Below are 12,218 nucleotides of genomic sequence, written 5' to 3' on the forward strand. Positions count from 1 at the left end.
CACTCACCAGGAAGCCGAAAGCGATGATCTTGAGGACGCATTCCAAGGAGAACACCATGGTGAAGGCAATATTCAGGTACTTGAGGGCCAGCTCATAGGTGTATGGAGCAGAATAGTACTGATGGAAACAGAGACAGCACTAGCCAGGAGGGGGCCTGCCAGCCTCTTGGCTGATGACTGTCCCAGCACAGACCTGACATGGCCCATCTTTGCTGCCCTGGCTGCCTCCAGAATTCCTTCCTTTCTTCACCCTCCCTCAGGACAGGCCTGTGGTGGTCCGTGTTCCCTGCCCTAGGGGCATCAAGTACATCTCCTCCTTACTCTCTCCCCCCCTCTCCCAGGACAGATGCCACTTCTTCTAAAAAGGGAGCACAGAGGAAATCCAGATCTGCCTGCAGTAGTTGAGAGGTCTAAATAATTTGGGTCGTTTCTTTTAGAAGAGATGCCCCCTCCAGTTCGTGTCCTGTGTTGTTTCAAGCGGCTGTGCCAAGGGAATACACACACTGACGCTGTCTCAAAGCATCTCCACGACCAAAACACCCTCTGCTCCCATCCCAATTGATCCTGCTGCTCCAAAGAGGACAGCCTCACTCTGACCACCAGCTCACCTTCATCATGAGCACCACGGTGTTGAGTGCTATCATGGCCATGATGGTGTACTCAAAGGACGGGGACACCACAAAGTGCCACACGCGGTACTGGAAGGTGTGTCTGTTCTGGGGCATGTACCGCGTCAGGGGCTTGGCGCTGATGGCAAAGTCAATGCAGGCCCTCTGCAACAAAACAACCCCCATCAGAGCCCATGGACACCTGGGAGGTGCTGGAAATTCTTCCCTTCGTGATCTGGGAAGGCAGCTGGCTCATGGGTTTCTCACCTTTTCAATAGCAAGGGAGTGCCAAGCTCCCAGACTGCTAAAAGCCCGTGGAATCATCCTCCTTTCCCCTCCCCACACCATACCTCGTTCTTCTCCAGGCTGCACTCCTCCATCATTTTGTCTCCTTGCTCTTGGAACGTGATGATGATGAGAGCCACGAAAATGTTGACGAAGAAGAAAGGGAAGACCACGAAGTAGACGACATAAAAAATGGACATCTCCATGCGGTTGCTGCGGCTGGGCCCGCGGTCCTCCTCTGTCACATCCACCGAGTGCTGCAGCACCCTGTGGGCAGAGAGGTGAAGAAAAGCAACCAGGGATACATCCACCAGTTCCAGTGGGACCCAGCTCTACCTGTCCACTCTTGTAAAATGATGAGGTAAAGCTCTGTCCTAATCTGCTTTCATGGATGACCCTTTTATATGGCTACAGCTTGTTTTATGGAGCTTTGCCGCATCCCTGATGGAAAATGTGCTCAAAAATATTGCCCAAACTCACATGAGCATTTAGAGAAGCCCAGTCCTACTGCTATCTTTAGTATTGACCCAAAATATATCTCCAGGCCATGCAGAAAAGTGATTATCAATCATTCTCTCCTTAAGGAAGAAGCCAACCCCAGCCCCTGCCCCAGCCTCTTAGTGGGGCTAAAAGCTCTTTTGTGCTGGTATAATTTGTTATTCTCTCTGCCTCCCCGCCCAGCTCCTGTCTCAGTCCTACTGGATGTAACCTGACCACACCCCAACACCACCCCTATTAAAGAGGACAGACGAGCAGAATACTCACTGGGGCCACCCCTCGCCCGTGGACACCGTGAACAGGGTGAGCAGAGCCCAGATGATATTGTCATAGTGGAACTCGTGCCGCTTCCACTCCCGGCATTTCACCTCCATCTTGTTCTTCTCGTGGTCCACATAGTTCCCTCTGCAAGGTTGGGAGGGAGCAGTGACCTTGGGTTTTTGGGTTGCCAGAGTTTGGGAAGGTGGGTTTGAACCCTGGGGGCAGCATGGGTGTGTGCGGGGATCACCTCTCCTCCCGCAGGGAGAAATGGGGAGAATTTGGATAACAACCACGAGGAAGGGGAAAAGTAAAACTGAAGAGAGAAGGAGGAAAGAACAGGAGCAAATTAAGGGCTCTGCACCCCACAGAAGGATGGGCCACAGCCCTGGGGACCGGGCTCAGCCCATGCCCTCCCCAGGAGCAAGTCATGGCCAAGGACTTAATGGGGAACCACAGCAGACGTGACCCAGCACCCTGCCCTCGCCAGAGGGGTCAGCAGCAGCAGACCTCCTCCACAGGGCACCTACATGCAGTCCTTCTGCGTGTCCTTGGAGCTGTCAGTGCAGTAGAAGAACTTCCCCTTGAAGAGCTGCACGGCAATGACGGCGAAGATGAACATGAAGAGCTTGTAGACAATGAGGATGTTGAAGACGTTCTTGAGAGATGTCACGACGCAGTCAAAAACAGCCTGAAAGGGAGGGCAGAGCTCACCCTGGGGAAGCCACAGCCCTGGCAAAGGGCAGGACCAAGACCAGGCTACTTGCTGGGGAAAGAGGAAAAGAGCTGAGCCTTCTCCCAAAGGCCAAAAGGTATTTTGTGGATGAGGTTAACGCCCAGAGTGCCCACAACACACGTGTAGGCACCATGCAGCCCCTGAGACAGCACCAGGGATGGATATTTGTATCCTCAGTGTTCTCTGCAGCCAGGGAAGCAGACAGGGGACCATCCTAATGATGCAATTAGCAGCACTCAAGACTAATTAGTGAACACTTCATCGTTTTGCATCACCCCAAATAACAAGGCAGAGCAAATACCTCTGCCTGCCACAGCAGCACGTTCCTTAGTGCTCTCAGCCCTGGTTCTCACAGCACTTCAAGTGGGGATTGTCCTTATCCCTGTTTCATGATGGGGACAGCCACTTCCAGAAGTGAACTGACACGGGCTGACCCCATCCACTGATCAGGAAGAAAAGCTGGGGTCAAACCCCATGTTTCTGGGGTGCCACCCTGGGTCTCATTAATCAGCCAAACCACTTACAAGTAAAAAAAGGGCTTCCTCGGTCTCATACTCCTTTTTGGCTCTGTACCCCATCAGCTAAGGTAGCGAAATTCTGTGATGCAGAATTAATCCCATTATTGAGATGGGAAGTCCCTGTCCAGTGCAACACCATGACAGCACAGCACACAAAACCCCGAGCTGTTTGCAACCTGCTCTGGTGGGAAAGATCAAAATCTTTGGAAAGAGATTTGAGCTCTCCAAAACCAGGGCAGCCTATTTTTCAGGAGAAATCTGGGCTTTGCTCCCTTTTATCCACACAAGCCCCTCTTTCCCTGGCAGAAGAACTACTTCTGGATACCTTGCAGTGGTCCAGACTTGCTTTTAAAAACTCGTTGCACCTCCAGACACGAAGCAGCCTGAAGGGCGTTGTGGCTGCAGACAGGACTCCTAAAACACCCCAAAAGCTTTGAAAACAGCTTGTTTACTGCTCACAAGCAAATCACTGTGGTGGTCCCTGCTCCCAGGGAAGAGGAGAGGAGGATGTAAGGCAGGAGATGGAGCTCATTACCTTCAGCTTGGGCAGTCTCTTGATGGTTTTCAGGGGCCTCAAGACCCTCAGCACACGGAGAGACTTGATGGTCTTGATATCCCGGCCCTTGTTGGTCCTGCCACGTTGGAGGGAGGCACATGCACCCAAAAATGGAACAGAGAGACAAGAACCTTGTAGACCTGGGTGCCCTGGGGAGCTGAACTGCTAACACCCCCCCGTCACGTGTGACAATGGGAACAGGAGGGGCACAAACATTGCTGAGCGTTCAGCCCACCTAACCACAGCTCTCTTTCCCGGGATTAGCACCCTTCCAGTGACCTTAACAAAGCCCTGGCTGTGGGAAGCAGTGCCAGGGCCGGGGCAGGCAGTGCCAGGAGGTTTGCAGGGCACAGGCAGCACAAGGAGGTTTGCTTTCCTCCTTCAGGCATTTGCTGTTTGCAAATGGGGCTTGCACAGGGTCACCACCACTGCAAACCGTTTCCTACCAGTTGCAAGAAATTCAGAATGAAATGGAGGTGGTTCACTCAATGGGGTCTACATTGCCAGGGAAACTGTGGGTGCCCCATCCCTGGAAGTGCTCCGGGCAAAGTTAGATGGGGCCCTGAACAGCCTGGTCTAGTGGAAGGTGTGCCTGCCCAAGGCACAGGGGTTGGACCCTTGGAAAGGTCTCTAAGGTCTCTCCAGATGAGGGCTGCTCTTGCCTTCACCCCAAGCCAGCTGAAGGAGGCAGAGCTTATCAAGAGAATTCTTTAGAACAGCCCCCTCATGACCCTCATCTCTTGAATATGATGATTATTCACCAACCAAAATACAAGGGGGATTTTTTCTTGTCTTTTAACTAAAGACTGGATCTCAGGGTGGAGCAGTGAGGTCCTGGTGAAGGTGGAACAGCTTGGATCCACCAGGCACCCTTGAAAAACGTCAAGGAAATTACTTGCAACAACAGATGCTCCCAATTACACAGCTCCTTGGCGAGGGTTAATACAACAGGGAGTACAATAATGGGCTTAATCATTATGAGATGTAAACAAAACCACTAATTAATAGTCCTCCCTAGGAGCACAGCCCTCACATGCATGGGAAGCAACTGTACAGACAGACCTAGGAGTCACTTTGCTCCTGTTTGCTCAGAAATAGGGCATCTGATTGAGGGCTGGGGTGAGGGTTTGAGGGCAGCACTCAGCTGGTGCAAGCTGTCACCAAGGTCACCCCAACTGCAGTGTCTGACACCTGCTGAGGGGGGATCCCTCCAGCCCTTAGGAGTGCCTGCAGAGCAGCGTGCTGCAGTCCCTGCAAATGCAGCTAAGGGTCAGCCCAGGTGTCGGACAGACTGACATCCACCTGCACCCACCCCCCTGCATGCCCAGGAACAGCATCCCCAAGATCTCGAGTGCCATAGTTACCCCAAAGCATTCCTGTCGGCGATCCAGCCCAGCAGCCACCAAGCAGCACCAGCAGAGAGACGGAAAAAGAAAGAGAGGAGGAAGGTAAGAAAAGTGTCAGGGGAGCTGCATGGGGACCCTGCAGCTGCTGCCCACCACTCCAGACCTCGGGTGAAAGGCACGGTGAGTAGACCATATTGTACCCTTCAGCATGGGGCACATCTCCAGGGAGGGACTCATCCAGAAGCCCCTCCTGCCCACCCCGCTGGAGGTTTTGGGTGGGAGGCACATAGTGAAAGCTCTGCTGCAAGAGGAACCTGCACAGAGTGGGACAGTGGGCAACAGCATGAAGGCACACTGTCCTCCTTAGCCAAGAGTGGTGGGGCTCAGTGAGCCGAAGGCAGGTGCCTCCAGGGGAACCTACCTGCAAGCCACATCCAAATTCTGCTAAACCACCTCTCTTGAGAGCTCCACTGATTAAGAGCCTGAACTGCAGTGCAGGATCTCCTGCAAGCCAGCAGGACACTCGATTGGACAAGCCAAGGTGGGCTCCAAGGTCCCTGGTTGTAACCTAGCCTTTTGTCCCTGTTTGAGCCAAGTCCCTGCCATGCACACAGAGTGCTCAGCATTGTGGGCAAAGCCTGTAAGTGAAACATTCCCTAGAACACATAAAACTAACCCCAGCCCCTGGCTGTGTGTTAGTCCAACATGTGGGATGTGTGCTGAAAAGGTGACAATTTAACTTTGCAGCACCATTGTGGTGGGACCTCTGTCCTGACCTGCCTCACACCAGGTTATTTTGCAGTACCTAGGGGTTCTTCTTGCTTCCAGGACCTGGTGCCAATGGGCACAAGGAGATGCTGCAAGGAAAGAGGCCCCCCTGCCAGGTAATTGGCCCTTGCACACCAAGGGCTCCACACTGGCCACTCAGCCTCTCCACCAACCTTTCCACCACCCCTGGACAGCTCTGAAAACTGCTGTGAAATGCCTCCTCAGAGGGAGGCACAGGCGAGCAGGGTCTTTAGTTGGGGTTCTTGTTATTTCAACTAATTTAATTTGAACTCTTTGGAGATTTACAGCTTTTTATTTAGGCTGTGTGTGGATTGATGTATTAGCTTTCCATGTGGAGAGCTACAGATGAATGGAGACAGCCTCTCTCAGGATTTGTGGCCTCCCAGCGAGCAGTGGACAAGCCACAATGGCACTCAAAGAGATGGCTTTGAGGGTGGACACTTGGTTATCAGTGATTTGGATGTGACACAGACAGCCTGTGGGTGATGGTGGCACTGTTGAACCAGCTCAAAGATCTCTGCTGTGCCCAGGGCCACCCAGGATCCCTGTGGGAACACCAGAGCGCAGAGGGGAGGCAAAAGGGGCAGGAAACCTGCACGGAGCATCCCAGCATTCCTGCTGGGAAGTGTTGGACTCACTACTGCTCTCATCCAGGTAATCACCACAGCCACTCCAGGGACACTGCTGTTCCCACCCAGCACCATGGAGGAGAAGGAGAAGGAGAAGGAGAAGGAGAAGGAGAAGGAGAAGGAGAAGGAGAAGGAGAAGGAGAAGGAGAAGGAGAAGGAGAAGGAGAAGGAGAAGGAGAAGGAGAAGGAGAAGGAGAAGGAGAAGGAGAAGGAGAAGGAGAAGAACACTCCCCCTGCTCTGGCCCCACATCAAAGAGCTCATGGAGGGAGAAGAAAAGGAGACGGGTTGAAACATCACCACCAGAGCTTTGCCCTGGAGACCAGGAGGGAGGGGAGGAAGGAGGGGAGCAGGCTGGGACATGGAGAGCTGGTGAATATCCTGCAGCTCCAGTGGCTGTGGCAGTGCTCGGCTGCCGAGGGGAGAGGCAGGTGTTCTTATAAATGCTTTATAATGTATGAACCCATCGGAAATCACCACGGTGCCTTTGTTCCCAAAGCCATGAGCTCATCTCCTCCAGCAGGAGCTACGCTGGAGGCAGGGCAGATGGACAATCCTGCAGGTTTACATGATAAAAAGCCCCCATCCATGGCACAAGCAGCTCAGTATTTATCCAGCTATAGCTGCAAGAGAGAGCAGGAGACACCAGTGCTTGTTGCAAACGTGTGTGGAGATGCCAAGGCCTTCTCCACGGGAAGGGCTTCGGTGCCACAAACGATGGGGGTGCTCACCCTCGAGAATTCAGCTGCCCCATGCCCAGAGGGAACGTCCTTCCCTCAGAAGGATGGGTGGAGGCAGGCGGGTGGCAAGCAGGGCTGGAAGGTGCCAGGCAGCTTCCCCACATGCTCAGTGCTGGGCCCTGTCAGCGGCAGGGGCCACTGCAGGAATTATGCCACCCTTGTGGAGTGAGGGCAAGGGGACAGTAAACAATTAGGGTACACTGGTGAGGACACCCCTCCACCCAGGAGCAGGCTGAGCCAACAACCTGTGCTCCTTCAGCCATCAAAATTTTTGATGGAAGTTGCCTTGGAAGGAACAGGCTCCCTTGTCCTCATCCTCAAACCACTCAGTGCATCTTCAGGCTGCTGATGCCCTTGAGCCCTGCCAGACACGCTCTGAGGGACTGTCCTGGCACAGGAGGGATCAGCCAGACCCTGGAGAAACTCAGTCCACCCTCGTGGTGGCCTGTGTGGCCTTCCAGAGGCTCAGGGCATTGTTCCCATCCAGCAAACCTGCCCCAAGCCCCTTCCCCATGCCGGGGTCTGCTTCATCCCTGTACCGAGCGAGCTGAATTCTCCCATGCTCTTCCCAAGAAGAGAGCAGGGGCTGGAAGCACCGGGTGAGGAATGGGGTGAGGAGGGTGAGGAAGGCATAAGCAACGAGCCAGAGGGGTACAAGTGGGTAAGAACCAGGAGAAGGAGCTGCTGCCCAGTCCGGGGTGAGATGGGAGGGATGGATTACAGGCTGTAATCCATCGAGGGACCTCGTGGCCACCCCAAGAGCCCGCACGGTACCTGAGCTGTGGACAAGGCCAAGACTCCCGTCTGCGTGGCTGCCAGGCCCTCCCCTGTCACCAGCCACTGCTGCCAGTGTCACAGGCACAAAGAGAGAACAACAGCGTGACAAAGGAGCCTGAGCCTCTCCTCTCTTCTCCTCTCCCTTCTTGGGCACCAATGGGGCAGCACAGCCCTAGGGACCAGGGGATGTCCCTTCCCTGCAAGCATCACCTTGGCACCCTCCCTAAGCTCGCTGCACCCCTTGCCCCAGCCAGCAGCACAGGGGACATCACAGCAGCAGGAAACTCATCCCTGTGTGCTCCTGCCCCCCGTGCCATGGGCACCATGGACATCCCATGGACACTCACAGGTGCCACAAGCTCAGTACCAGAGCCCAATCTCAAAGCAATGCTCAGTGGGGACGCTGCAGGGCAAGCACACAGCTCTCTCAGTGATGCCACAGAGGATCCTGGCACAAACCCCACTGGCCTCATCCCCATTCCTGCAGGGCTCCAAAGCGATGTCCCCTTCAGACCAGAGGAAAAGTCACCAGCCAGGGGTACCACTTCCAGCACAAACATGTACAGAGGGCAGCTCCACCTGGCAGGCTGCTGCTTTTGCTGTCTCAGTGCACCCCAAGATGCATAGCAGGTGTCTAACTCCTGCTCTGGCACCTTAAGGCCATTTTCTCCCTCTCTAACAGCCCCTTCTGCTCTGTTTCAAATCCACTTTCACCACCAACTTCTTCCTAGCATCTCCAGCTTGCCTTGCCTTGCTCCCTGCCTGCTTCCTCACCAGCTTCTGACAAACAAGGAGAAACACATCTCTGGAGCAGCCACACACCACTGCCAGGAGCCATCCCAGAAGCAGAGCAGAAGGGTGCAGAGAAATAAAATAGGAAAGCAAATCAGAGACTAGTAGCCATAAGACACAGTTGCATCCTTCTCCCACCCCAGCCGAGGGAAGGAAGGGAGCTGCCAAGGACAGTGGCCACTTACGCCAAGGCAAAAGCCACCAGCGCTCCCACCACCACAATGAAATCCAGGATGTTCCAGAGGTCTCGGAAGTAGGAGCCATCCTGCAGGATCAAGCCCTGATCAATCATCTAGAAGGGAGATACAGAGAGAAAAACAGGCAGGGAATGAGCAGCTCAGACAAAGGGGAAGGGACAAGTTGGGGGACAGGGGCACTGCAGACACATCCCAGTGTCCGGGGTGTAGGACTTCATATTTTGTGGAAGCCTCAAGGCTGATAAAGGAAGTGCTGAGCACTCTGGAGCACTACTGCTGAGAAGGTCTCTACCGTTTAAATTTAGGACTAGAACTGCAAAACTGAGCTATTTCCCAGGGATGCTGCATTCTTTCAGGGCTCTTACCTTGATCACCATCTCGAAGGTGAAGACACCAGTGAAGACATAGTCGAAATACCTCAGCACCTGCAGAGAGAGGGCACAGGTGCTCTGCAGCTGCTGCTGAGCAGACACCCAGCTGCAGCAGCTTGGCTGGCTCAGGGGCAAACACAGGGTTGGTTTGTTTGTCCCAAACCCAGCCTTGTCCCTAAGAGTTCAGGACAGCCCCAAACCCAGCCTGTGCAGGCAGGAAGGAAGGAATCATTCCCCATGCAAATGGCTTGGAAATGACACTGCTAGCCAGGATCATGTGCCCCATACCAGTGTCTGTACCAGTATCTCCTCAGTTCAAGCCACTTTACAGAACTGAACCAGGCATCCTGGTCTCTCCCCAGGCTCTAAACCCCACGTGTGGGAAGCTGAGAGTGACTCCCACGGCTCATAACGGAAGGTGACGGGGAAGAAATCAGACTCCACGGCACAGCACAAGTGCCCTGATCCCACAGAATCCTACAGAGCTAAAATCCTACAGGAGCTCTGCCCGCACAGGTGGGGGGAGCGGGAGGGGGCTGCAATCACTTTGTTGCGGTCGGAGTTGGTGAGGACGGGATCCTCGGCGGCGAGGGCGATGCTGCTGGCGGCGATCACCAGGAGGATGCACATCTCGAAGTAGCGCAGGTTCACGATGTAGTGGCAGGCCCTCCTCACCCTGCGGGGACACAGCCCACATCCCACCTGTGAGCGCCTGGCAGGCCACAGCCACAGCCCACGTGCAAAGCCCACCCTGTATGGCCACCTTCCAGGGTGGGGAGATAGACAGCAAAGCCTGAGGAGCAAAAGAAGGAAGCTCAAGGGGCATTTGGGCCTGTTGATCCCTCTCCTAAGCTGTCTCAGTCCCACAGCCAGGCAGGGAGAGTCCCTAGGAAACTGGGGTGCTTACTCTTCCAGGCTGCTGGATCAGGGGAAGAGCTACAGAGCAGCAGGAAACTTCAGGTAAATATAAAAAAACAATGAATAAAAATCCCAGCTTAGCAATCAGCAGTCAGGAGAGAGAGCCATGAGCACAGCTGCCACAGAGGGAGAGTGACGTGGGGCTTGGGGAACTCCGTGGCTTCTTATCAAGCCTGTTTGGGAGATACTCAGCTCTCTTCTCACAAGGATATCTGGGGTCCTTCCCCTTGCAGCCCCCCCGAGCCCCAGTGTGAAAAACGCCTCACGGGTTGGTGGTGCTGAAGATGAACATGGAGCTGTGCGGCACCATCGCTTTGCCCGTCTCGCTCTTTTCCTTCTTCCGCTTCTTCTTCTCCATTTCTTCCTCATCCTCTTTGGTCTCGGCCTCCTTTAAGGGGCTGGCTTCACCGTCTGTCTTGTTGCTAACTGCAGGAAAGCGAGAGCCTTTGCCCGGCCTTGCACCCAGACAACACCCTAGGGTGTCCCTGCCACCTGGGCAACCCCCCTCATTCCTGCTCTCAATCCCCGTGCTGTTACAGGGAGAGGAACTAGGCAGAGAGAAAACACACGAGCTGCTGGGATGGAGCTGATGAAATGGGTTTAACAAGGCCAGTTTTCACCTTGCTGGTTAATTAATAACACTGTTTAAAGCAGCTCACCTTGACAGCGAGGATGCTGCTAAGGGGTTTGAGTGACAGTGAGCTGCCGGAGGCTACGGATGTTCCAGGAAAAACAAGGAATACGAGAGTTTTGCCCAGGAAGAGAGGAAGGGGAAATGATGGATCAGATGAAGGGGTGGATGGAAAGAATTGAGAAAGGGACATGGGCCCCAGGGGATGCTGGCACATCAGCGTTTAGGCTCCCCTGCAAAACTGGGGTGAGGTACTGCAAGGAGCAGCAAGTAGATCCCCCCAGCTGATGGATGCGGATAGGAAAAGCCATGCAAACGGCTTTCCATGCCCCCAGGGTCCCCGAGGTCCGGGAGAGGGGCTCAGGAAAGAGAGACAGGTCCTCACTCTGTACCACAGCAGAGTCGTGGACATCGATCATGATGGCCGTGCTCTCGGTGGCCTTCTCCGTGTTGGGGGTGATGGAGGAGAGGTCGGGCTCGCTGCGGCTCACGGTGCGGCTGGGCTCCAGCAGCGCCTGCTCGCTCGTGTCCGGGCTGCTGCACTCCTGCTCCGTCAGGTTCCCCATCTTCCCTTGGGAGAGCTCGGCGGCGGCGTGGGGAGGGCTCCCCTTCTTGGCGGTCCCAATCAGATCGGCATCGCCAGCAGGGACCCCGTTTGTCCTGCCGTAGGGACAGGGGAGAAAAAGAGGTGTGAGAAGGAACAGGGATAGGAGAAGAAGAGAGCAAGAGGAGCTGTGGGGACGGCAAGATGCCTTCCGCAGGTACCAACCTGATGGACTCCCCGCTCGCCTCGGGCTCCCCCGGAATCAGTGCCTCTGCTGCAGCCACGTCCCCACGCCGGTCCCCCTCCTGTGCCCCCTCGGCAGTGCTGGCCTCCTCCAGCCCCATCTCCTGGCTGGCTGAGCGGCTCCCCAGGATGCTGGCCGTGTCTTTGCCCTCCATGCGGGCTCTGCGGTGCCGGCTGCGCCGCTGGCTCTGTCTCATCCTGGCCCTATCCTCGATGCTGCCTCCCGCCCCGTCCTGTTCTCCCGGCTCACAGTTCCCATGGCAAGATTTCTGCTGCCACACGTCCTTGTCCCGCTTGGCCCGGGGCGATGTCCTGTCCTCGCCACCGCCGGGGTTGGCCCCTGGGACCGGCTGCTCGGGTCCCTCGGCCAGCGGCCGCTCGCCCTTGCCCTGCTCCTCGGCGCATTTCTCCAGGGTGACACCCTCCCCGGGTCTCTTCCTGCGGAAGATGCTGGCGTGGGGATTGATGAGGGGCGGCTCATCCTTGTTGATGCCCTCCTGGCTGGACATCTGCATGTGCCGGCGCAGCTGGCTGGTGCGCTGCTCCCACACCGACATGTGGTGCCGCCGGCGACGCTCCCGCCTGCAACGATGGGGGGACAGCGAGGGGTCACCATCCCGGCTGCCCACACCACGCCCCGGGGAAGCACCCGCCCTGGATTTAATCTGGGAATCCCAGGGAGAAGGAAGTGCCACCGCCAGGGTTCAGGCTGTGCTAAGGCATCGTCAGTGTCCCCTGGTGCTGGCGGGGGCTGGAAATGGGGCTGAGAGTGTGCTTGTGCCCC

The 12,218-nt window shown here is 55.5% G+C and overlaps 1 protein-coding gene across 5 annotated transcripts in view; it reads right to left on the reverse strand.

Moving 5' to 3' along the window:
• CACNA1E (calcium voltage-gated channel subunit alpha1 E) overlaps positions 1-12,218 on the reverse strand; it is a 107,808-nt gene that overhangs the window by 23,828 nt on the left and 71,762 nt on the right. For all 5 annotated transcript variants that reach the window (XR_015805549.1, XR_015805550.1, XM_088170322.1 and 2 more), the window contains exons 21-33: positions 11,417-12,016; positions 11,033-11,307; positions 10,283-10,442; positions 9,645-9,774; positions 9,093-9,152; positions 8,716-8,822; positions 4,824-4,835; positions 3,439-3,535; positions 2,180-2,340; positions 1,659-1,796; positions 959-1,160; positions 609-773; positions 8-118 (exon numbers count right to left, since the gene is read on the reverse strand). Coding sequence is in view for 3 of the 5 variants with exons in the window: in XM_088170322.1 (XP_088026448.1) it covers positions 8-118; positions 609-773; positions 959-1,160; positions 1,659-1,796; positions 2,180-2,340; positions 3,439-3,535; positions 4,824-4,835; positions 8,716-8,822; positions 9,093-9,152; positions 9,645-9,774; positions 10,283-10,442; positions 11,033-11,307; positions 11,417-12,016 (2,218 nt within the window). In the remaining 2 variants the exon portion in view is untranslated. The remainder of the gene's footprint in view (positions 1-7; positions 119-608; positions 774-958; positions 1,161-1,658; positions 1,797-2,179; positions 2,341-3,438; positions 3,536-4,823; positions 4,836-8,715; positions 8,823-9,092; positions 9,153-9,644; positions 9,775-10,282; positions 10,443-11,032; positions 11,308-11,416; positions 12,017-12,218) is intronic.

The sequence above is a fragment of the Sturnus vulgaris genome, chromosome 9, assembly GCF_052056855.1.
Source record: "Sturnus vulgaris isolate bStuVul1 chromosome 9, bStuVul1.hap1, whole genome shotgun sequence".
NCBI lineage: Eukaryota > Metazoa > Chordata > Aves > Passeriformes > Sturnidae > Sturnus > Sturnus vulgaris.